Here is a 27,261-nt window from a genome sequence, read left to right as displayed (position 1 = left end):
GTTAAATAACTGTTATGCTGTTTTAAAAAGCTCATCAAAATCTTCATCCAGAGAGAACATGACTGTTCCTTTATATAATTATTTTTTTCATTTTCATTCAGCCAATTTTGTACTTTAAATAAAAAACATGTTTTGAGAATAAAAAATGCAATCACAATATGTGGTGATGAGAAAACAGATAGTCCTTGATATACAACCACAACTACTGGGAACAGAATTCCTGTTGTTAAGCAAGGCAGTTGTTAAGTGAGTAAGACCCAATTTTATGACCTTTTTTGCCTTGGTTGTTAAGGGAATCACTGCAGTTATTAAGCGAAACTTGTGGTTATGAAGGTAATCTGACTTCCCCCATTGACTGACAAGATCACAAATGGCGATCATGTGATCCTGAAGAAGCAAAATTCTTTGACTTTCACTTCTTCCACGTAATGAGTTCCTAAATTGGCTGGAGCAGTTTCTTGGTCGATGAAGGCTTTGCGGGTACCTAGCCTGCTTTCCCTTCTAAAACCGGGCACTGTCCTCAACGGGAAACTTCATGTTTACAAAAAAAATACATATTAAAATAGCCTTTTCTACTTTTTAATAACTTATGGCTTGAGCTCCAGATAGGGACACCAAAACGAGACACATTTGAACAACACTCCTGACTATTGACAAGACTGGTCTAATTTGTACATCTTTACTTATTGAATCTAGAGGGGGCTCACTCTAAAGTACTGAAAGTTTTAATGTAGTATACTATAAGTCATCTTGAATTCACTGTTGGACATATGATTTAAGACATTTTATAATTTAATTTTTTAGAAATAGTTACGGTATATGCATCCACTCATGGATTTATTTATAATTTAAACTTTAAAAATCCAGACACTATCTTGCTAGTTACCATACTAATAATAATAATAATGGTGATGATGATGATGATGATGATGATGATGATGATGATGATGATGATGATAAAGTTGGAAGGGACCTTGGAGGCATCTAGTCCAACCCCCTGCTTAGGCTTTATGAACAAGATTCGTTTTAGGATAAATACATGCTGTTTTCACTGTGTCTGCAACTTCCTTGATAAATGGAGAGATTTAAATCCTCAGGTTGGCAACTAAAATTATCATTAGTCTGAAGCCTAGCAAGAACACATAACAGCATTTCCAAAAGTGCGTTTTATTTATGTTAGACATCCATTCTACCATCTGCTGGGTTAGACAATGTGACATTACTGATTCTTTTCAAAGTGGTAAGTACTGTATATGAGTGGGCATGATGATTTCCTGACATACCGTAGCTATAAATATTGAATAGATAGAAATAATAGTATATAGATTATTGGAAATATATATTGATAATGGATGCCACAAGCAGGTAGATGTTTCACGCAGGATGCTACAGACTGCTTCACTCTTTAAGCATGAGAAACTTGGCTCCCACTATCTGCATAATCACACAGGGTAGTTTTCACTTCTATTTAGGATTACATTGGTACCTTAGTACTCATTGTTAATTGGTTCCGGGAGAAGAGATGAGTACCAAAAAGTATCAGTACTAAACAGTTTTTTCCCATAAGGAATAATGGAGTGAGTCACAAGGCAGCCAATAACAACAAATTCTAATTTCTGCATTGAGTACCAAACAAATAATGACTACCTGGACAAAATTTTCACATCAAAATACATTGAGTACAAAATCTGATGAGTTTCAAAGCAGTTGAGTACCAGGGTACCACTGTAATTGTTTACCATATAATGTAAGTCTAGGAAACTATATTTTAGTCTTAACTACACTTAGTTCAGACAAGTCAACTTCACTCCACAGGGAGTAAAGCTGAGTATTTTTACAGGGAAAGTGTGCATTTTCCAAAATTCCCTGCAGTTCATTCGCTCTCCGGTATGAGCATGTAGGTTAAGCTTGAAGGCTGTGCTCATATAATGCTGTTAGTGCTGCATGAAATCAAAGTAAATCATTTTCAATGACCAATGTGCATGTTAGCAAAGGCATTTAAATGAGGGATGGTGAATGATGACCCCTTTATGACTTATGGATTTCAACTCCCAGAATTCCTGAGCCAGCCAGGAATTCTGGGAGTTGAAGTCCACAAGTCATAAAAGGGCCATCGTTCCCCACCCGATTTAAGTGATAAATACAGGAAGTAGAGCTGGATGACATCTCAAGTGCTAGCCATGATAACTGCTCTATCAACACATGCTCGAATAGAAATATTCTCTGTCAATGTGGCGCATTTTGCACCAGTTGCAATTTCTAGTTAGCATTCAAGTATAACTCAGAATGCATTGCAATTCTCAAGATAAACTTTAACCAATAAATCCAGTGACATCTGAGGATCACCTGTCCTTTCTGAGAGAGTGCAGCCCCATCCTGAACAAGATTCATCTAAATACAAAGGATGGGGGGGGGGATTTTCTCCTTTCAAGCAGCACCTTAAAATCAAGATCACGTGAAGTGTTAATACCACTTTATAATACCTTGGTAAGACCACTCTTGGAATACGGCATCCAATTTTAGTCACCATGATGTAAAAAAGATGTTGAGTCTCTGAAAAGAGTGCAGAGAAGAGAAACAAAGGGGATTAGGGGCCTAGAAGCTAAAACATATTAACAAAGATTGCAGGAATTAGGTATATCTAGTTTAATTTTAAAAAGGACTAATGGTGACGTGATAGCAGTGTTCCAATATCTCAGAGGTTGCCACAAAGAAGAGAGGGTTCAATCTATAATCCAAAGCACCTAAAGGCAGGACAAGAAGCAATGGATGGAAACTAATCAAATCCAATCCATAGGGAAGGATCCAGGGGGGCGCATTTGCAAACGCTCCTCTCTTCTATTCTTTCTCTTTTCTCTTTTATTCTGTTTATGTTATTCTCCAATAAACCTTTGTTTTGTTAAAAAAAAAAAAGAGAGAGAGAGAGAAGCAACCTAGAACTAAGGAGAAATTTCCTGACAGTTAGAACAATTAATCAGTGGAACAACTTGCCTCCAGAAATTGTGAATGCTCCAACACTGGAAGATTTTAAGAAGAGACTGGACAACCATTTGTCTGAAATGTTATAGGGTTTCCTGCATGAGCAGGGGGTTGGACTAGAAGATCTCCAAGGTTCTGTCCAACTCTGTTATTCTGTTATTTTTTCTTGTCTGAATTTAATTTCAGGTTGGTCTCCCTTGTCCAGCCCATTATTTAAAGTAGGCAATAATTAAGGATATTGATTGCTTCCTTGGAGTTAGATAGTAACTGTAGAGCTGAAAGTATCATCAGCAGACTGCTGGCATCCTACTTTAAACTCTCCCAACGGTCTTTTGTAGATATCAAACAGGCACACGTTTAAGACTGAACTCTCTGAAGCACTAGTGATCAAGTAAGGTATTGAGCTGTTGCCCCCCAGCACTATTTTCTAGGTATGTCCCAACAGGAAGGAATGGAATCACTACAAAACAGTGCATCCAGGATCCAACTTTTGTCAGATGGTCCAGAGGGTACCATGGTCAGTGGTCTCAAAAGCTGCTGAGAAGTCCAGGATAACTAGCATTCTCTAGCTTCCAGGACTGAATGGATCATCAACTAAGATGACCAATGCAGTTTTAGTACCATATCCTGGATAAAACAAAATATATCCAGAAAATCAGTTTCATCCAAATATAACTGGAGGTTCAAGGCTACAGCTTCCTTAGTCACCTTATAGTATATTTGAGACTGGCCTATAATTAGAACAATTTTCCATTTTTGTTCGATAATTAGAACGATTTTAGTCTTTTTCATCTTTCAAGCACAAATGGGCATATCATTTGCACAGGAAGCATTGATCACCTCCACTAGGAAACCAATCCCAATCTGGCTGAATTAATCAACCAGGAAGGGCAACAGTCAGGAAGGCAAGTGAGAGCCCACACACTCTGTATCCTTAGTAATTACAAGCCAAAGACATCCTATACCAGTGATGGCGAACCTTTTAGAGACCGAGTGTCCAAAAAGTGGCCCCACCCCTGCTCCACCCCCTGCCCCCCCTGCCCCTGCCCTGCCTCCACCCCGTCTCCCACCCTGCCTGCCCGCAGGGCCACTCACCGCCTTCAGGGCCCGCCGCAGATTGCCCAGGCAGCCCAGCAGCGCCATGGCAGCCATGCCCTCTGCCCACGCCCCGCAGCAGGATGGGGCGTGAGGGCAGAGTCTTGTCTACACTGCCTGGCTGCCATGTCCTTGGCTGCGCTGCTCCGTGTGGGCCCCGCTCGGGGGCGACTCTCCTCCAGAGGGGCTGCTGGTGAGGAGGGGGTCATGGGGGAAGCGAGGCTGGGGCAACAGCACGTGAGCTCACAGAGAGGGCTCCGAGTGCTGCCTCTGGCACGCGTGCCATAGGTTCACCACCACTGTCCTATACGAATCTGACTGGATAATTGACAAGGTTACCACCCCATGGCTTATCCTAAGACTGTAGTCCAAACTGAGGTGGAATTTGATTAATTTTGTCTGCATAAATCAGTGGTTCTCAACCTTTTTAATGCTGTGACCCTCAACCAGTCGTAAGTCGAGGACTACCCAACTGGTCGTAAGTCAAGGACTTTCCCTGCCCGGGAGTGCCGCGCATGTGTGGTGCCGCCCCCTGCACCAGCTGAGGCGTAGCTGGCAAGCGGCAGAGATGGCGCAGGCCGACCACCGGCTGGGCCAACAGCTGGCCCAGCCCAAGGGAGATAAGGCACCCGCCGGGCCCCATGCGTGCCAGCAACCCTCCCTACGCCCGCCGGGTTCCCACCTCCCACCCCTGGCCCTCTTTTACTTACATTTTTAGTAGTTGCTCAGCAGGGAGGGGTAAAAACTTCCAGACAGCTCGCCTTCGCTGCAGACAACTTGCAGCACCGTTTGCAGAATGGACTTTTGGCGGGCTCAGCAGGGCAGAGACAGCCTGGACAATTCCTATTGGCTTTTGAAAGCCAATAGAATTAGACTCTATTCAAGAGAGTCTATTCTGTTGGCTTTCAAAAGCCAATAGAATAAAAGGGAGTAGCACAGTTAAGGAAAAGGGGAAAAAAATGGCGAACTATGTTGTTTGGCGACCCCCGTGAAATGGTCATTTGACCCCAAATGGATTCCCAACCCACAGGTTGAGAACCACTGGCATAAATCAACCAAAACTTCAGAATAAGCCTCATACTATTCTGCCTTTCCCCCAACATCTTGGTGGAGATGTCACATAATACAGAAAAGTATTATTGGTCTGTTCTCCGCAGACATAATGGAGGCAGAGAGGGAAAAAAGTCTCATTTATTGAAAGCCTATTGCAGAGTAGCACCACATCACAGGAGTTTGAAAGAGAGAGCCAGACATAATAAAACAATTTTCTTTCAAACATTTAAAGTAGAAGGCAACTTCTGTCAGCTCAAGGACCATGCAGCATGTCAAGGGCCATTTTCCAAAATGTCAAGCCTCCATTGGCCATTCACAAACAAGAAAGCCACGTTCTTACAGACTACCATTAATCAGATGTACTGAAAGAAAAAAGTGGGTCAGGTTATAGGATCTTACAGGAAACAGGCTGTATGTACTTTAGCGCCATTAATCAAAGAGAACATTAAGGTAGGGATTTTCTTAATGCTTTTAAGCCTCTCCCTAACTGCCTCTTGATGCAGGAGAAATGATGCAACCTGCTAGTTCAGGGGTTCTCAACCGGGGTGCGAGACGATATTCCAGGGGGTGCAAAAACTTGGGTTTTCAAAATTATACTATATACTCATAATTCGTTAGTGTTATTTCGAACTTTTATAAGGGGTGCAAGAATATATCAGAAGCGTTCTAGGAGTACGGGGGATAGAAAAGGTTGGGAGCTTCTGTGCTAGTTAGATAAGGAAAGAGGGCTGGACTGGTCTTCTGGCCCTATAATGTTTTGCAAATGTCCATTCCCATTTCCAGATTCAGACAATTACACTAATAAAAATGAGTGGTTTCAGAAACCATTTTATGGATGGGGATTGGGAATTTTGGAACATAAAGTTACTACAACAAATTAAAACAAATGCAAAGGGCCCAGCATTCTTGCAGAGTGCACACTGGGTTTCACTCTCAAGGTCACAAAAAAATTCTTTGTAAGCACTCCGGATTTAAATGCACAAACTTGAATAGCAACAAGCTTGGCCCCTTATCTATATGCATTCACATCCCTAATTGGAACCCCTATAATCACAAGAAATTTCTCCTAGGACATGAGAAACCCTGTAAAGCAGGGGTCCCCAATCCTCGGTCTGTAAACTGACACCAGTCTGAGGCCTGCCAGGAACCAGGCCACATGAACAAGTGAAGCCCCATCCACGCATGCGCAGGTTGCAGGCACTGTGCAAAACCATGCCACCCCCACAGAAAAGTGCTTTCCAGGGAACCTGTCCACAGCGCCCAAACTGTTGGGGCCACTGCTGTAAATAATCGTGTGAATTAAATCCTCTCATATACCTACCTGCATTCTCCATTCAATACATATATAATCTACACACTTTCAATGCCTTCAGTTTCTTGAACACCTGATTGGGATAATGTTTCCACAGATAATTTGCAACAGTACACATAGTCCTCAACTTATGACCATAACTGAACCCAAAATTTATGTTGCTAAGCGAAAAATTTGTTAGGTGAGTTTTGTCCCATTTTACGACTTTTCTCGCCACATTTGTTAAGTGACTCACTGCAGTTCTTTAAAAAGTAACATGATTGTTAAGTGAATCTGGTTTCCCATTGACTTTGCTTGTCAGAAGACGGCAAAACAGGATCAGATGACTCTGGGACACTGCAACCGTCATAAATGTGAGTTAGTTGTCAAGCATCCAAATGCAAATCAACGTGACCATGGGGCTGTTGCAATAGTCATAAGTCATTTTTTTCAGTGCCATTGTAATTTTGAACAGTCACTAAATGAAGTGTTGTAAATCAAGAACTACCTGTAGTGTCCAGTGATGCTGCTATTCATTCATTATTGATCAAAGCTATTCTTTAAATCAGTGGTTCTCAACCTGTGGGTCAGGACCCCATTTGGAGTCGAACGACCATTTCACGGGGGTCGCCTAACAAGGCTGTCCGCCATTTTTTTCCCCTTTTCTTTGGCCACGCCCCTGGCACCCGGTGATGTATAAGTGGTTGGGGGTCACCACAACATGGGGAACTGTATTATGGGGTCGCGGCATTAGAAAGGTTGAGAACCACTGCTTGAAATGTTGGCTCCTCCCTGGTTGTGTGTGTGTGTGTGTGTGTGTGTGTATAAAATCATTGATCAATAATTTAATTATTAGTTTTATACTAATATTTGCCAGGCCAATTTAATAATAACAACATTGTCTGAGGTTGGATTACTTGCACTAATAAAAATCATGGAAAAGGATTAATGTTAACAATATTTTTTAGCTTCTTTTAATATTTGGCCTTTGTGGGCTGGGAATTTTGGGAGATGAAGTCCAGTTTCAGAAGCCTGAAACAGAGAAATGGCATCAGTGGAAATGATTTGTAATATTAATTTTAAAAAAAAGATACTCAGCAAGTTCATAAGAGCTGCAAAGCAAGAATCCCACAACCCCAATATAAACCACCACTGCATTAAAAATGTATTAATATTAGAGAAAGTTAAGACTTTTCCCTATCTAATGCCTATGTTATTGGCACTAAAAATGTATTAATACTAGAGAAAGTTCAGATTTTCCCTACCCGCTGCAGGAAGTAAAGCAATTAAACAAAAATGGAAGCTGGAAAGACTGAGTTTTATGGCAAGCCAATAACAAAATGAACCATCATGAAAGGTACAGAAAGGCAGATAATTCAGCCAAGAAATAATTTCCTTTTTTTGAAACTTAAAAGTTGAAAGCATCAATGCAGGCTGTAAATCAGGAAGCTGTAGATTACTACTCTTCTGCAATCAAGCAGAAATCTTGGTCAGAAGCCAGAGAGAGTGCATCTTGGTTTCTCAGTAAGCAAAGCCTCCTTGGGGCTGCTGCCAAAGCAAGATCCGTTCATCTCTGAACATTTCATTCACGTTTTACTCCTCCTCATCTTGCTATGATATTATCCAGTAACCACTTGTTAATAACTCAGCAGTCTCACTTGTTAACTCATTGCAACCTCCGATACTAAATTCAATCTATCTTATTGATCTAGTCTTTTGCTTTGACCCTAGAACAGGGGTCCCCACCCCCCGGTCCATGGACCAGTACCATGGACCGCAGCATGCCAGCAACCAGTCCGCACAAACAAGGAAAGCCCCATCCACAGGATGCAGGCAGCACACAAAACCACGCCCCCTCTGGTCTGCAGAAAAACCTCTCTCCACGTAACCGGTCCCTGATGCCCAAAAGGTTGGGGACCTCTGCCCTAGAATAAAGGTATAATTTTCCAAGTCTACTTCCTATCAAAACCATGGGCGCAGAAATCATATTCCCTCTAAACACCACTTCCAAATTAGGTTGTTAATGTTAGAGAGCAAATTAAAGACGAAAAATCAGAATTAAACGATCTGGGATAAGACCGAAGGAAATAATTGAAAGATTTGAAAGATTTCTATGGGAACAATAGGGAAGTTGAAAAGTGGAATTTAAATACATGCCATTAATGCCAGGAAAATGGAGAAAAAGACGTACAGATAGAAAGATTGTAAGACTGCAGGTGTGAGTGGTATAACAAGAAATGTTAAAATATACATGAGACTGGAATTTGTTTATGTGTGAAGACTGGCTCTGGCCTGATGTATGGAGGAATAGTAATAGCATTCATAAACAGAATGCCATGAAAAGTGGATGTTAAGTCTGCTAACTTGTTAAGTCTGCTAGTTTGTTAAGTCTGGCTAGGAAAATGTTTGGCAGAATTCTGATTGAAAAAGTACAAGAAAAGACAACGAACAAAATTTGGGAAATATAGTGTAGCTTATACCGTAGGCAGCAGGAGATATGCAGAACAGGTTTTTGCTCTTCTGCCAATCCCAGAGAAATGTATGAATGTAAGAAGGAAACCTTTTGCAAATTTAATTTGTTAAAGGTAATGCCTGATAAAATGAATAGTCATAAATTTTCAAATGCACTAATATGTTCCTGAATAAGATAAGAGTAGTGAATGACGGAATAAAGGATAGTTGGAATGATGAGTATATATGACAGAAGCTGAAATAATTCAATTAGGAATAATAATATTACATCTGTTTAATAAAGAATAGTTTACGTTAAATCAAATTTAATGGTCATCCTCCTCCAACTTTTTGGAAGTGCAGTCCTTAGGCCAAGTGAACCACAAAAGAATTGTGTTTAATCATAGATCTTCTCTTATAAATTAATAAAAAAATAGACAGGAAAAAAAGTTTTTTAAAGTGACTATTTAACACCTGCCCACATACACACACATAATCCACTTACACAAACCGAGTTCTTAAATAATAATTAAAAATACTTCATATTTAATGTAATCCCTGATATAGCAATGTACAAAATACTAAAATACTGTGAAACCACTTTAAGAGGCTTTACTTTAAAATTTCAGTTCAATTCAAAACATAGCTAGAAGGGACCTTAGAGATCTTCTAGTCCAACCCCCTGTTCAAGCAGGATTTCAGACAAATGACTGTCCAGTCTTTTCTTAAACACCTCCAGTGATGGAGCACCCACAACTTCTGAAGACAAACTGTTCCACTGGTTAATTGTCCTCACTGTTAGGAAGTTTTCTTAATTCTAGGTTGCTTCTCTCCTTGATTAGTTTCCATTCATTGTTTCTTGTCTTGCTTTCTGGTGCTTTGGAAAATAAGTTGACCCCCTCATCTTTGTGGCAGCCCCTCAAATATTGGAATACTGCTATTACGTCATCCCTAGTCCTTCTTTTCTCTAGACTAGCCATACCCAATTCCTGCAACTGTTCTTCATATGTTTTTGTCTCCAGGCCATCTTAGTGGTTCTTCTCTACACTTATTCCAAAGTCTCAACATCTTTTTTGTAATGTGGTGACCAAAACTGGATACACTATGAGTGTGAAAACAGTCGTAAGTCACTGTTTTCAGTGCCTTTGTAACTTTAAATGGTCACTAAATAAATGGTTGTAAGTCAAAGACCACCTGTACAAAATAGGTATGGAGGGGCTCTAAATAGTGCGCAGGATAGGAGAAATCCAACACATTTTGTTTATTACTGAAGCAATAAACAATGGAACATTGTAGCCTTTTATTTAATATTCGAAAGAGAAGATGATACGTTGGTCAAAACTTGATATGTACATATGACATCTTGTTTATCTCATTATATATGATTAAGGGGTACAATCATAATAAATTATAATAGCATCGTATTTTTAGGGACCTTTCGCATTGGGTAACAATAGTTCACCAATCTAACTGTCCCCAACCAGTTTTGTCTGGTTCTGGACAAAACTTGGCTTTCTCTATTGGTTGTTTAGTTTCGCAACCTCTTTTTCCACCAGCAACAGCTGATATAGGCTATCAGTTCAGTTCAGAATTATCTTGTGCTTAGAAAGTACAGTATCGCACTTTAGAACAGAAATGTCATAAAAGAAAAAAAGGAAGAGGGATCAAATTGTATAACAACATCTAAATTAATTAAAGATGAAGTTTGTCGGAAGGGATTATAAAGTTGGTTTCGTTCACCAGCTAAAATAAGACAGGATTCTATAAAGCTCTGGTAAATCTTTATGAACTTTTCGCTAACAACAGGACTGAACAATTGATGATACATATAAATAATCGAAGGGTAGGAGGAGGAAGAGATATTTGTTTGAAATCTTTTAAGGGGGTGATGAGTTATCAAATTTATTTATCCTTTTTGTGATGAAGATTAGAAGTCACTTTTTTCTATATTCTTTTCATTATTGTTTTTGGTTTTCTTTCTTTGCACTTTTTATTCTTTCTATTACTCTTCCTCTCTCTGAATTTATTATTTGCTTTTACTATTGCAATTAAAATCCTAATATATAAAGGTTCTTCTCTGAATTATGAAAAAAGAAACTGATTCTGGCGAACAAAAGAAATTGGAATCTCTGGTTTTGTGCAATTTGATCATAGTCATTAAAATAGCTACTGGAATATTTTTGTCCGGCTACATATAAAATTGTAAAGTAAGATCTCGGTGAGCACATTTTAGCCCTGCTAAAAAGGGAAGAATGTTGCAGAATGTTTCAAGTGGCAAAAATTCTGTCTGCAAAGAAGTTTTCCCTCTGAAGCACATTTTGCTACTACTCTACTACTACAAAGTCAATAGAGCTGTATCTTCTGAAAGAAAATTAAACACATTATTTAGACGATCTGTTCTCTACATGCACTGGTATTTTTAAGCATCTTACTCAGAAGTACTAATAATATTAAGATACACCCAACAAAAGATAAAAGAAAACATTAAAACTGCTTTTATATTTCAGTGCAGACTTTTTTTTAATCTGGTTTTGAGTTGAATTAACATATGAAGAGAGAGAGAGAGAAAGTATGAATATTCTACTTGTCTTATTTTCTCTGCCATTCAGATATTTATCAAATTTGTGTATTCTTGTATTGTACACATTCTCCATCTGATTTAGAACCTTATACAGGTTGTCCTTAACTTACAACCATTTGTTTAGTGACAGTTCAGCTAAACAGCAGTGAAAAAGTGACTTATGACTGGTTTTCATATTTACCATTGCAGCATCCCCATGGTCACATGATAAAAATTCATGCACATGGCAAATGGCATGTATTTATGACAGATGCACTATCCCAGGGTCATGTGATCACCATTTGTAATCTTCCCAGCTTGACTACCCACAAGCAAAGTCAATGGGGAACCCAGATTTGCTTAATGAGTGCATAATTCACCTAATAACTGCAGTGATTCACTTAACAACTATGGCAAAAAAAGATCATAAAATGAGGCTTAATAACTTGCTTAACAATGGATATTTTGGGCTCAATTGTGGTTGTAAGTCAAGGACTATCTGTATATAACCAAATGGGAACTATGATGACTGCTTATTGGCCCATTATTCTTGAAGTTCCTTACAATCTATAATCTCTGTACTTTACAAGTCATATAATCTCATTTCCCTTCCACCCAAGAATACATTCTTCTTCACTACTTCTATCGTCCAAAGCCAGACTTGTCACAGAATGGAGAATAGATTTTGGGGGGGGGGGGCATTTTAAGATTTTTTTAAAAAAAATAGGGGTTTAATTTTTATATTAACATGTCTGCTAAGCCTAACTAAGAGAGTGCCAGCAAAGCCACTGAGCATGCAAACATACGGGCAGAAAACCTGGGACAGTCCTTAGAACAGCTGTACAAGCCTTCCAAACAACCAGGCTTCCTTTTTTGACACACTTGAGAAATGGACCTGAGCTTATAATAACATACTGAGAAGCTCCTCTTTTGAACACTTTGAACAGCCCTAATAGATATCACATATATTTACTAACATAACAAAATCAAGAGTCCGAGCTGCCAACAGCTCTAATGAATCAGCACATTTCCACTGCTGCTTAAGAATTTGTGTATCTAATGCCCTATGCAAACAATCTGTTTTAACACAAACACAGGCGTGCACACATGATAATCTCTCATCACCTTGTAAGCACTGTAGAAGGAGAGGCATATTAGTCTCTTGATGGCAAGAAATCAGGAGTCTGGCAGCACTTTTTCTGACTAAAAATTTTATTCAAACACATCGTCCTTCATGAGCGGCAGGTAGCCAATCTAGGTATCAGGTAAAATGAGGAAAGCTTATGCCTTTGAATAACATCTGTTAGCAGATTCTGATTTTTCTCATCACCTGGGACTTCTTCCAATCATATACCAGTCAGCTATAAGTTTCTTCCCTCTTAATCACAGGAAAAGGCTATATGGAATCTTACTACAAAGCAAGCAATATCCAGACGATCATTCCCCTCATCTCCATACAGTACAAATGAGTATTTCATTTTAATGGAGATTCTTGGGCATCTGCAGATTCTACTCACATATTCTTGGAATAATGTAATTACTACTGTAGCAACATTGTGCACTGGACAGAGAATCAATCACACAAGTATTATGGTTCCTCAGAAAAAGCGCAGCAGGTATAAGAGAGTACTGTGTTTTTTATACATCCTACCCAGCAGGCCTTATATTACAGCAAGATGGAATCCAGCTACACAAAGGTGACAATTATAATGCTCCTATTATATCACAAAGCAATGTTTCGTCTAGATTTCTGCAGGAGGCCTGGCAAACTTGTGTCTACTTCCCAAAATCCTGGGCCCACAAATGTTAATAATATGGGTTTGTCAAAAATAGATCATGCCAGACAAATCTTATTGCATTCTTTGACCAAGTGACAAAATTAGTGGATCAGAGGAATGCTGTGGACATAATTTACTTGGACTTCAGTAAGGCATTTGACAAAGTAGATCACAACCTACTACTTGACAAGATAGAAAAATGTGGGGTAGACAGAACCACCCCAGATGGATCCGTAGCTGGCTGACCGGCCGTACTCAGCGAGTGGTCCTCAATGGAACTGCATCTATATGGAGGGAAGTGTGTAGTGGGGTGCCCCAGGGCTCTGTTCTGGGCCCAGTACTCTTCAACATCTTCATCAACGATTTGGATGAAGGGATAGATGGTGAACTCATCAAATTTGCAGATGACACCAAGCTGGCAGGAATAGCCAACACTCCAGAAGACAGGCTTCAGATACAGAAGGATCTGGACAGACTTGAACACTGGGCACTAACTAACAAAATGAAATTCAATGGTGAAAAAAGCAAGGTTCTACATTAGGCAAGAAAAACCAAATGCACAAGTACAGCATAGGTGGCACCATGCTCAATAGAAGTAACTGTGAGAGGGACCTCGGAGTCCTAGTAGACAATCACTTAAATATGAGCCAGCAGTGTGCGGCAGCTGCCAAAAAGGCCAACACATTGCTAGGCTGCATTAACAGAGGGATAGAATCAAGATCACGTGAAGTATTAATACCACTCTTCAATGCCTTGGTAAGGCCACACTTGGAATACTACATCCAGTTTTGGTCACCACGATGTAAAAAAGATGTTGAGACTCTAGAAAGAGTACAGAGAAGAGCAACAAAGATGATTAGGGGACTTGAGGCTAAAACATATAAGGAACGGTTGCTAGAATTGGGTATGTCTAGTTTAACGAAGAGAAGGACAAGGGGGGGGACATGATAGCAGTATTCCAATATCTCAGGGGCTGCCATAAAGAAGAGGGAATTAAGCTATTTTCCAAAGCACCTGAAGGCAGGACAAGAAGCAACGGGTGGAAACTAATCAAGGAGAGAAGCAACCTAGAACTAAGGAGAACTTCCTGACAGTGAGAACAATTAATCAGTGGAACAGCCTCCCTCCAGAAGCAGTAAATGCTCCAACACTGGAAGTTTTTAAGAAGAGACTGGACAGCCATTTGTCCGAAATGGTGTAGGGTTTCCTGCCCGAGCAGGGGGTTGGACTAGATGACCTCCAAGGTCCCTTCCAACTTTACTACTATTACTATTACCAGTTTACCTCATCAACATTACCACACGGGAGGAGTTAAGTATGAAAACAAAATAACACCGGTCAATGTCTGTTTCACCATAAAAATTCTGTGAATCAGATTTCAATAATGTAAACCTTTTCAAATATCTACACGCCAGCTGGATTCAAATGAAATGATGTAAAAAAGCATCTAAAGAATATATTAAATGAAAAGAAAAACATATAATTTAGAAAATGATAATTTCTTATTTTATTTTAAATGTGCAAAAGAAATTATAGATCAGGAGGGCAATATAAAGCATGTATATAATTTTTAAAATTCTTTCATTTGTACTTTTCTAATACCCATGCAATAATCCCACGAAATATGGTACAGTATTTAATTAGTTATTTCTTTGTCCACAGAGGACACTGAATTGTTATATTTTTAACATATACATAAAAAGGCTTTTACCAATGCAAATGTATTAATTTTACTAGATGGGATTTGATTTTTATTCATCTTTCAACCCAGAGGTACTTAATGTAGCTAACAGTAAAAAAATAAAAATGTAGATAGCTTCAGCTAATAAAAACAGTTCAATGATTGATTGATTGATTCAGTCAGAAAAGGCCTGACTGGAAAGGAAAATTTTAATTCCTTTCTTAGAAGCTGAAAGAATGGGACCTGAGCACTCCTTGCCCTCTCCCTTGCACTTCCTAACTAAGGATGACACAGGAGAAAGTTCTTTCCTATCTGATCAACAAATGGATCCCAGAAAGTAAAGGTTTCTTTAAGAAAGCCTCTCCTACTATCTAATATTTCATCAGGTTCATATTGAGATAAATCCCTACACCTTTAAAGATGGGGCAGGAAACCAAATCTTAAATTATCCTTGGAATTACAACTATCATCACCAAGAGGAGAGCTGGTAGCACAGTGGTTAGAATTCAGTACTGCAGGTTAAGTCTGCCCACAGTCTGGAATTCAATTCTGATCCTGTTAAGGTTGACCCATCCTTCCATCCTTCTGAGTTTGTTAAAAATGAGGATCCAGATTGCTGGGGGGACTATGCTGGCTTTGTAAATCACTTAGAGAGAGCTGTAAAGCACTATGGGGTGGTATATAACCCTAAGTGCTATTGCTGTAATCCTTTCAGTGTAATCTTTTCAGCTGTAATCCTTTCAGCTTCTAGTATCATGTTTTAGTAAGTAGCCTGCTGGCATATATTGTACCAGTTGAGTTACTATATAGTGCTCAAGGGCAGTCTCATGTAGAGCATACTGCGGTAACCAAGCTAGAATGCAACCAAGCTATGGGTTAACTATTGCCAGTTCTAGCCAACTCATGAAAAGTTCTACCTGGCATAATTGAAGTGTGCAAACACACTCATCACAACTACCACCAGAGAATATAGACACAAATGTGGCGAAGAGCAGTGTAACACTGCTGATCTGAACTTTCAGGAGGAGTCGCAGCCCAACCAGAATAAGCTTAGTTTCCTACTGACCAACAGCAGCTAACTTGTAAAAACCACAATGACACATTTTATATCAGCTAAGAGCACAAACACTGGAACTGTGACTAACCACAAACTCAATACATGCATGCTTGGGACTATATTTTTCTATCAGTAACTTGAAACCATTGTATAAACTACTATAAGTCTAACAAACCGTTACTTTGCTCCTGGTAAAAAAAAGAATTAACGATGGGATATAAACCAAAGCAAATAGAATTTCAAGATCATTATTTTCTCATATTGCTCTTAGCTAAAAGTGGAAGCAAATAAGATGCATAGTGATATTTTTCCTAATACTACAAAGACAACGAAAGAATTAAGTTTATTTTGTAACCTCATATTTAGTGAAAGGGTTCTAAGGGTAAGGGGTAAAATATAAATAATAAAGGCAGGGAATAAATAAATAACCCCTTTATGGGACTCAATGAAATAAAGGTTCTCTCTACATGCATTTGTTGCGTATTTTTGATTTTTTAAATATATATATAAGAAAAATAACAAAAAAGAGGAGCCATCAGAAAAACTGACAGTATGAAATCTTGGTGTAGGGCACACATATACAAACATATGTGATATTATGAAAAAAATACTGAGAACTTAAAGACCAGTTTTAAACAATTTGTGCAAAATGTCACTTTTTAAAAAGACAAGCTCAATAGTGGGCAAAATTTGTTGCTGCTTCTTTCCTCAAAAAAATCTTTGTTGTTGTGGAGTGTAATTTCCCACACTTAAATAACACTGACCCATGAAATATGAACTTTTGTTTTCCAGTGTGTTGTGAAACCATCCTGAACTGAACAATAGGAATTGACTCCTTTTCTTATTCGCATTGATTTAATGCTTTAAGAAATACAGGCAATAAACCAACAGCAGGATGCATTATAAAGGACTGTTGACAGCCTAACTGGGCATTGCCATCAGAGATGATAATACGTGTCAATTTATTTACAACAACTGCCAGCACAATCAGGAAAAAAATGTTACTAGATACAATTACTGTAGAATGTAGCTCTGTGAATTATGTTCAGTTCTTGACAATTTGCCAAAATAGATCTAAAAGGAATTCTATGCTACAAAATGTAGCGGTGGGATTCTGCCAAATCTAATTCCAAATCATTTTCCCAGTTTTCAATCTTTCCACAAGGATAGACTGTACTTAGCGTTAAGAGTTTTATATAATTCTGTGAGAATCCTTTACAGGTAGTCCTCCCTTAATGACTTCTTAGAGACCATTCAAAGTTACAATAGCCACACACAGTCCCATGGTCACATGATCATAGTACTGGTAGTCTTCAACTTAGGACCACAACTGAGCCCTAAATTTCTGTTAATAAGTGAGAATTGATTAAGTGATTGTAGCCTCTTTTTATGACCTGTCTTGCCCCCACTGTTAAGTGAATCACTGCAGTTATTTAGTAACATGGTTGTTAAGTGAATCTGGCTTCCCCGTTGACTTTTCTTGTCAGAAGGTTGCAAAAGGTGATCACGTGAGCCTAGAGCACCGTAACCGTCATAAATATGAACCAGTTGCCAAGGGTCCAACTTTTACCCTTGAAATGACCTCAGGGATGCTACAATGATCGTACGTGTGAAAAAAAATCATAAGTCACATTTTTCAATGCCACTGAAACTTTGAACGGTCACTAAATGAACTGTGTAAGTCAAGGACTATCTGTATGGGCTCTTGACAATTGACTTGCTCTTACAGCCATCTCCAGCATCCCACAGTGATGCAATCATGATTTTTTATATTTTCTGCCGATATTCAAGTGATTGCTTTTGGTTTCCAACAAAAAAAAACCTTTAGGTGTAATGGATTCATTTAATGACCACGGAGTTTGTTTAATGATTGATGCAAAAAGGTCATAAAATCAGGCACAGTCATGTGATGATCCACTTCATGACCATCATAACTATAATTCTGGGCTCAATTACAGTTATAAATCAAGGATTAGCTGTATTATTTACTGGAACAGATACTGCTCTTTATCTTTTCCAATTAAGATGGACTAAAATAACAAGGCCTAGATACTTTATGAAGGAATAACTGAATAACTGAGAAGTCAGTCTGATGATCATCCCTTTGTATGGTTTCCCTCACTCTTTTGATTTCAACTTCTGTTAGCTACAACAGTACATAAATATCAATCAACATTTCTTGATCTGGTCTCTTTCAGATACTTGGGCTATGCTCATTTGCAGTTCTGGAAGGGTAATGTTGGAGAAAGGTGGTTTAAATACATTTACTATGTAACACGTATTATGGCCCAGAGACTGAAAACAGGATTTGGCACTGTAGAATAAAACAATCTGTTTTCCCATCTGCAATAAAATTCATTCACATGAACCCCATTTCTCTCTCCAAAAATGAAGAGATTTGGAATGAAATCAAAGATTTCTTACCTTCCTTATACACAGATTTTCTGCTAGAAAAACTATTGTTTTAGGAGACTCTGGACATCTAATGCTACTTCCTCAGCAAGAAAGCTCCATTAGCATGCTCAACTAGGCAAGCAGCAATAATGAATGTTCTTGGCCTCAAGACAAAAGGCCATATAATGCCCAAATGTCAACTGAGCCTTGCTTTCAGTTCTAGAGATTTCAAAATTGCTATTTTTCTTCCTTAATACATCATTTTATTTTTTATTCATGCACATCATATATTTAACTATTTTAGCTACATTTAATTCTCTATTGCAGTGGTTCTCAAACTGTGGTCTTGGATCCCCACAGGAAGCTGCAATATATCATCGCAGGAGATCTGTGAAGTCTTGAGGAAATGTTATGGTTTAAATCTTGAGCTAAGTCCTGGGGGTCCGTAGCCATGGTCCGTGGCTACAAAAGATATTTAAAGAGGGTCCATGGTAAAGAAAAGGTTGAGAACCACTGCTCTATTGTATCTTTTCCTCTCATTTCTGAATTCTCATTCTGTTATGAACATTTTTTTCTTTCAAATATTTCTCCCATTCCATTTCTTCATTATTGTTATCATTCATCATAACGCTTCCTTATTATTGTACTGTCATATTGCCTGTTGCTCCCCAAGCTTAAAATAATGTAATGTTTAACTTACATTGTACAGAAACACCAAGTGCTATGGCCTACTTTTAAGTAAACAAGTGATTTTTTTTTGTCTCTCACACATTTGCATGCTTATATTGCATGCACATTTTATACACTTGGGGATGTATTTAAAGATACTGAGTTTGTCAGCTAGAAATCTGACAGCCCGGATTCAGGACCCAAGCACTGTGTGATGGGGTGAGCTCCCATTACTTGTCCTAGCTACTGCCAACCTAGCAGTTCTAAAGCATGCAAATGCAAGTAGATAAATAGGTACAACTTTGGTGGGAAGATAAGGAAGTGTTCCATGTGCCTCAGCATATAATCATGCTGGCCATATGACCACAGAAATGTCTTCAGATAATGCTGGCTCCCTCAGTTAAGAAATGGAGATGAGCACCATCCCCTAGAGTTGTCCACAACTAGACGAGTTTACCTTTACTTTTTTTATACACTTTGGGACTAAGTATGTATACACTAAAAATTCTAGAGAACAGGAATAGCCATTGTTAGTGTTGTATAGGGTTTTTTTGTGCCTCCAAGTCACTGTTGACTCCTGGCAACTCTCTGGACTAACCCCTGCATTTTTCTTGGCAAGATTTTTGGAACAGTTTGCTATTGCCTTTTTCCTAGAGCTGAGAAGGTGTGATTGGCCCAAGATCATCCAGCTGGCTTTGTGCCTGAGGCTTAAGTAGCACTCAGAGGTTCTTAGTTACTGGATTGGTCCTTTAACCCTTACTCCAAACTGGCTCTCAATGTTGGTTATAAGATTTATATACATTGGTTATATAAAACTACTCACTTTGTCCCTGAACTTCTATTTATTGCAAGCATACTCTGCCATCCGTTCATGTATGATGTTTATTATTTATTACATTTTTATGCTGCACATCTCCCTTACAAAATTATTCTGGGTGGTTTACAGGCTGTTCTTTGGTTCCAGAGTCTATTTCTTCAAAACAGAAGATGTAGCAGTAAAACTGGCTTGCATTTGACTTAGGGAAAGGGGATCATAAAAAGGCTCATTGCGAACTGCCATGTTTATATGCAGATAGACCTTGCTTAACGACTACCCCATTTAGCAACCGTTGAAAGTTACTGCGGTGCTGAAAAAGTAACTTTATGATCAGTCTTTGCATTTACAATTGTACCAATAAAGGAAAATATATGTAGCTCAGGGATGAAATTAGAGGTCCTTGGTGCTCTCCGAGTTTGGTTGTTTTCTTGCAGACATTTCATTAGCCAAACTAGGTTACATCATCAGGGCACTGATCATTGCAGCAACCCCCACTTTCACATGATTCAAGGGTTTCACAACTGGCAGGTAATTACAACAGTTGCAGCATCCCACAATCATGTGATTGCCATTCACACACTTCACAGCCAACTTCCAAAAAGCAGATTCAATGGAGAAACTGGCAGTAAAGTCACAAGTCATGACCACTTGACATGTCACTTAATGACCATCTGTGGTTCACCTAACAACCTTAAAAGAAGTGAGATCATAAGACCATCATCGTCTTGGTTAACGACTGCATGGCTAAGCAACAGAGATCAGGGAATAGCTGGTTGTGGAATTCTGGGGGTTGAATCCACCTATTTTAAAGCTGAGAAGTTTGAAAAAAAACTGATCTAAATTGTTTACTGAAAATAATCTTTCTGATCATATGAAAGTACTTTAAAGACAGGTTAGATTGTGGATCTCTTCAGAAAATTCCTGACTAATCCTAATTACAGTATGTTCCAATTTCTGGGGTCCAGAACTTCCTCTCCTAGCTTTGCTCCTGAGATCTTTTCAAATTCCATTCATTCAAGGGCTGAATCTAGACTAAGGCCTTTCAAAATCTACTATAGGGGGAGACAAGGAGTCCCTGTTGGCAATTCCTTAAAGTTGTAATTCCAGCTGCAAGTTTTCCTAAATTCATGCAGTTGCTCTCTGCACTTACGGTATGAATCCAAGAAAAGGCATGTCCGATTTAAGGAACTGCCATTAAGGGCTGTCTGTACGTCCAGAACATATTTTGCCTCTGAAGCCAAAGTATCCAACTATACATGATATATGTTGAGGAGGAGAGTGGATATATTGCTTGTTTTGTATCCACAAATTGAACTTCATGGCTATTTACTTTATTGTGGTAAGCCATGGTATGTACAACAATTGCTGGATTCATATAAGACAACAAGGTGTTTTTTTTTTAGCTCAATACACTTCTGAAATGGTCAAAACAATCTGCCCGAGCTTGAAGCAACTCTTTGGATTTCAAGACAGGGCATACATTGAATAAGAAACATTTCAATGCTGGAGTCTCCTAACAAAATATTAAGCAGAAACCAAATAAGGATGGGTTAATGCACTTTTATCACTTTTTTCCTACTGGTAGACAATATCCTAGGAAACATTTGATTCCTATGTTTATATGCAGGAATAGGACAACATGTGTATGTCCTGTTCCTGAAACATACTGAACAGATAGCTGTCCAGCTTCTGCTTAAACAAACCCAGTTACCACTTCTCCGAATAACCCAGTTATGCTGCTCTGAACATTGAAAAAAAAAATTCTAATGTTCAATTAGTAATTGCCTTCCTGTAGTTTAAAATCTTTTATTTCATGCTCCATGTTCTGTAATAATAGAAAGCAGATCTTGGTCCTTATTCAACTGTCATTTCAAGTATTTGGAGAGTGATATTATATCTCTCCAGTCTTCTCAAAACTTAACCTATCCAGCTCCTTCACTACCTCTCCCCAGTCTTCTTTCTGTCTTCCTGTAATTTGTCTAAATCCTTAAATTATGGTACCCAAAACTGAATGGGATACTGAAGATAGTGTCTAATAAACACCAAATAAAGGGGAGCCAAAATGCCTACAACCGAATTTGCTTTTCTGCAACCATATTTAGTTTAAGATCAATTTTAATATTCTTTCATTCCAAAGACACCCATAGCATAATTCATATGCAGGCAATTTTTCCCCTCAGGAAGACTTTTTTCCTCAAATTTCTTGTGCTTAAATCCACAAAACAAATACACGGCAGGTGTTTTCCCTCACTCCTCAGAATTAATGATACAGTATGTCAAAGGGCATCAGGTGAATTCAAAGTTCATTTTTATTATATGAAATGAAAATAAATTACAATACTGGCTGCAGAGTCTTAAGAAACTTGAAAACTCCTGCTAAGCAGATCAGATTTGATGCAAAACTCTGGACAATCCTTAGATGGCAGCAAAAAGCTGGGGCTGTATGTGTATTTTTCCTGCCATCTAACACTCATCTATATTTTTGAGAGCAGATGTAATAGCCCTTTATTAAGAAACACAATAATATAAAAATATTCTCCTAAAGAAAGTTTATTTTTAAAAAAGCTGCTCCAGAAATGGAGTGAAAAAAGTGAAATGGTTTTAATTCATATTCTAAAGAAGCCTGCTATCCTCAAAAGCCAGATAATGCAAAGTGTAGCCCAGCACGTCTAGATTGGAGAAGCCTGTTCTAAAAAAAACAGATAGCTACAGGTGGTCTGGTCTGGAAAAAAATATAAAATGTCATCAGGTGATCAGAGCTGATAAGTAATCTCTCTTTTTATAATTTCAGTAGAAGACTGCCTTCTTTAAAAAAATTATTCATTCTCCTTTAACACTAGATGAGATTTTTTATAACATATGAAATAAACTCTTATTCATATAAAACATTAAACTGTAAATTAATCACACAAGTTTGGTTATAACACACTAAACTAAGCCAATCCTAGTATACATCCACTGTTGCTATTGTCATTTATTCCTAGCTTGCATCTTCAGACAATAACATCTTAAAAACTTAAAATAAGTCATAATGAGATTGTTTAATTTTAGTTCAGCATATTTCACAAACCCAATTTGAGATTATCTTATAAAGCCAGGATTAAACTATGACTTTACATCTGAATAGTATTAAATAATTACAATATATGAACCAATTCTCATAAAAATACATGCTAATTTTCTTATGATCGTGGCCTGTAAAAATACGGAACAATATCTTCACTAAAATTACAAATAAAGCAAAACAAGCTGTGAAAGTCAAAACTGCAACTATTTAAACAAACTAACTTTGAGCAAAAACTAAGCCAGTGTGTCTGTCACTTAAAAAATAGGCATCAAACTACCCATAATTTCTTAACAAGGGTGGTTCAGATAATTGGTGTAGCCTGGATATATAGTATCATCTAGCATCCAATGGAATATTACTTATCAATTCAATATTTTAAAATGTTGCCTTTCCACCATGTAATAGCATTTAAATATTTCTACAGGCTTTCTAAAACAATTCAAATATACTCCATATTACTAGATTCTTATCAGCCAGCTGATCTTCTAATCAACTCAGTGGTTTTCTATGCATTAATAGAAGAAACCCTGAGCAATCTGTATGGTATCTCTGGAAGGAAGCTTCGCTGTTTCTCTCTCTTGAATGAACTAAAGACATAAAGAAGTTGAGATGCCTGTGAAGTGTCTCATAGGTAAATGCACTAGTACCCTGCCCAGCCTTCAGAGTCAAAGAGGTTAGTTATCTAAATTTTAAATTATCTTACACCTTAATTCTTTCTCAGAAACACATTGTCAATATTATCCTACTGTAAAATATGGCTGCAAACATTACCGGTCAGAAATGATGAACATAAAGTACTCAACAACCCTATATGAATCAACATCATGCAATCATTTTCAACAGAACTGAAAATGCAACTTAAAAAACAAATGCTGATCTTGGAAAGTAGAAAAATATCAGGAGACATGCAGACGGATGTTTTCTAATGACAAAACAGTATGATCCACGAATCAATTTAAATGGAATTAGACAACTTCTTGTCTATTTCAGTGGAAATAAATTTTAGTAGTAACAAAATAAGATACTCAAATTTGCTGTGGTATGACTGGATAAAAAGATGAGTTTTCATGGCTCTTTCCATTATGCCACGCTTTTCACAACAAATACCGCTAATTTATTTGTATCTCAACTTTATCGTTTTTACAAATAATTCAAAGCAGCAAACATATCCAACACACCTTGGTCTCCCTATGAGGTGAGTTAGGTTAAAAGGGAGTGACCCGCTCCAAGTCACCCAGCTGGCTTTTATGGCTAAAGAAGGAAGTTGAACTCATGCTCTCCCACTTTCTAGCCTGGTGCATTAACCAAACTGGCTCTCTAATGAGTTCAGTGGGCTTAGAGCTGGGCAATAAATAAATATAGCATTTTAAATAATTAATTTTTAAAATGGTAGACTTTTCCAATTTTGCTAAGTAAAGTTTAGAAGGGAAGGAGACAACTGCCGTTATTTCTTGTTCCAAATTTATTTTGGCTCAATGGTTCCTTTACATAAAAAAAAGTGTAGAATATATTGACTTTGCAGCTCATTCAGGCATAGAAGGCACAAATTCTGACAGGTGTCCACGAAGCTTGAATCCTGCTGGTATTCACACATAGGTTGCCTGGATAAGCTGGCCGTCCAGTTCTGACAGGGTTCCAATTTCTGACAGGTTTCTGGCTTTGGGTGCACGAATGTGCAGGCAAAGTTGGATCCCTGCTTTACTTGGACAAGCCAACTATCAGTAGCACAATGGGAGAGTTCTAAGAACAATCTAGCTTTCATGACTGTTTATCTGGGCAGAGTAGGACTAAGTTCTGACTGTAATCCAACTTTGTCTTCATTTGCCCTGAGGCTCATGCAGGCAAACCTGGAGTACAGGTAGTCCTCGACCACAGTTGAGCACAAAATATGGGTTGCTAAGTGAGACACTTAAGTGAGCTTTGCCCCGTTTTATGACCTTTCTTGCCACAGTTAAGTGAATCACTGCAATTGTTAAGCTACTGACATGGTTGCTAAGTGAATCTGGCTTCCTCATTCACTTTGCTTGTCAGAATGTTGAAAAAGGTGATCACGTGACCCTGGGGCACTGCAACCGTCATAAATATGAAGCAGTTGCCAAGTGTCCGAATTTTGATCACATGACCATGGGGATGCTGCAATGCTTGTAAGTGTAAAGAAACAGCCATGAGTCGCTTTTTTCAGTACCGTTGCAACTTTGAAAGGTCACTAAATGAATGGTTGCAAGTCGAGGACTACCTGTCCAGGCAGAGTGGCAGTGAGTTTTGACAGATCGCTTGCTTTTGCATGCAGCTGAAATGATGTTAAAACTCACTTCCATGGCCTGGTCAAGCTGGGAGATGGAGTAGCTTTGCTTAAACATTATGTTTTGTACAGATGGGAAAAATATGACCTTCCAGGTACTGCTGGATTAATTCCCATGAATCCTGACAATTTCCCATGATGGCTAAGCTTACTGGAACTTGGAACCCAACAATAGTTTGAAGGTAGTTTCTTCAAATATCACACAGCCAAGTAGTCTTCGGAGCTTGCATTTAATACACTCTTTGCAATCCGTGGGGCTTAGACAGTACTTCGGCTGAAATGCCATAGCAGATCATTCTATTTGCAACCCTAAATAAATGTTATCATTAAAGATGCCAAAGCACTATTCCAAGGTATAGCAACTGTTCTCGCTTTTTTTTTCCTGACTGAAGATACTTCCTGTGAGACAATTTCCTATAAATGCAACCAATAAAGGCTTAATATCTCAATTTAGACTTTGAGAAGGCAGGAACAAGTCATTTATGGTACCATCTAATATAACTGCAGATTAACAGTAATGGAAACAGTCAGCTTCCTTCACTTTTACAGAACATAGTTCCTCTTTCATTTTCTTCTACTTGCTGATCTAAGTGATTTCAGGCAGAATTCAGCAAAATGAGATGGGGAGAAAAGTTTTAACAGCACAATTATGTATTTTAATATTGCCCTGTATTATCACCCCATCCCTCTACTGCCTTCACATGAAAAGTAACATCAACAAAGAGAAAAATACACTGAACTGCATATTAAGCATATTAAGTAGGTGGGATAAATGAGACTGTTATTATACATCCTCCCGATTATGGGTACAACTGAGGTCTTTATTTCTAAATATATTGTCAGCCTTGTAGATATCCCCCCCCCCCCCAACAAGGATTTATACTTTCATTTCTTTATCCCTATCCCCATCCCGCACATTATCTGACAAGCCAGCTTTCCATCTGTGCTCCCAAAAAACCACTTCGCAACTCTTTTGCCAAATTCGAACAACTCTTGCTAAGGCTGCCGGCTAAAACCCCGGCCAAAGCCCAACACTAATCCAAAGTGACATCCTGGAGGCTCCCCTGCATGGAAACAAAGACATTAAGCAGTCCAGACGGGATGGGGGAACGCACAAGGGAAGTGATTCAAGGCACAATAAGGCAGGCAGAGACCCGGAAGAAACCCGGGCAACGAGACGTTCGCATCACTTTACCTGGGACATCTGAGGTCTCAGGTTGATCTCCTTGAGATTGAGGGCGTGAGGGCGCAAGTTGTTGAGCAGCTGGCAAAGCAGGACTCCATCGCGAAGGGTCTGGGCCAGGTCGAACACCTGCGCCGTGTCCCAAGTCACCCGGTGATTGACCGGCAACACCCGGCATTGGATGAGCCAGTGAGCACACTGCTTCCAAGGCTCCATCGTGCGCGTCCGTCAAGGCGCTCGCCCAGAGCACGAAAACTCCCCAAAAGCGCAAAGCTTTCACGAAGCTGCCGCTGTTGCTGTTGTGGCTGCGGCTCCTGCGCTCGCTCTCCTGTCGGTCCTTCCTGCCTGCCTTTCTTTCTTTCTTTCTTCCTGCCGCAGCGACTCGCCTCTTTCAGTCCTCGCGCAGACTGAGAAGAGCAGCAGCTGAAAGGCGGCCCGAGAGGCTGCGCGTGCGGTTCCCCTCCGGCCCCTCCCTTCCTCCCTCCCTCCCTCCTTGCCTCCAGGCTCAGACACACCGCCGGGGAGAGAGAGGCGGCGGGAGAAAACAAGAGCGCGTGCGTTTCCCCCACCCACACACATATACACCCACACCTCCGCGCGCGCGCTTTGCCTCGGCCCTTCGCCCCTTTCAGAAGGCGACGGGTGCGCTTGGTTCGTCCGGGCGCCTGGCAGGGGTCGTACCAAACAGCCCCAAAGTTGGGAATGTGTGTGAGGTCGAGCCTTAGAACAAACACACACAAAGGGAAGAAGAATGAATGCTAAATCACACCGATGTAAACAAACAAACCAAAAAAATCACACACCCCTCGAATGGTAGGGCGGGAACATCACTTTCTGTGAAACATGGTAATTGTACACTTGGGGTGTTTTCACAACAATTGGCT

At 39.1% G+C, this 27,261-nt stretch overlaps 1 protein-coding gene across 1 annotated transcript in view; it reads right to left on the bottom strand.

Annotated features, from left to right (window-relative positions):
* Positions 1-26,772, bottom strand: part of VAV3 (vav guanine nucleotide exchange factor 3) — a 187,581-nt gene extending 160,809 nt beyond the window's left edge. The window contains exon 1 of the mRNA XM_039329572.1: positions 26,390-26,772. Coding sequence (XP_039185506.1) covers positions 26,390-26,593 — 204 coding nt within the window. The 5' untranslated portion in view covers positions 26,594-26,772. The remainder of the gene's footprint in view (positions 1-26,389) is intronic.
* Between the last annotated feature and the right edge of the window lie 489 nt (positions 26,773-27,261).

The sequence above is a fragment of the Crotalus tigris genome, unplaced genomic scaffold (genome assembly GCF_016545835.1).
Source record: "Crotalus tigris isolate CLP2741 ecotype Arizona unplaced genomic scaffold, ASM1654583v1 scf7180000024401.5802323, whole genome shotgun sequence".
NCBI classification, from domain to species: Eukaryota; Metazoa; Chordata; class Lepidosauria; order Squamata; family Viperidae; genus Crotalus; species Crotalus tigris.
The sequence above is the reverse complement of the archived record's forward strand: the minus strand, read 5'-3'. Positions and strand labels throughout refer to the sequence as shown.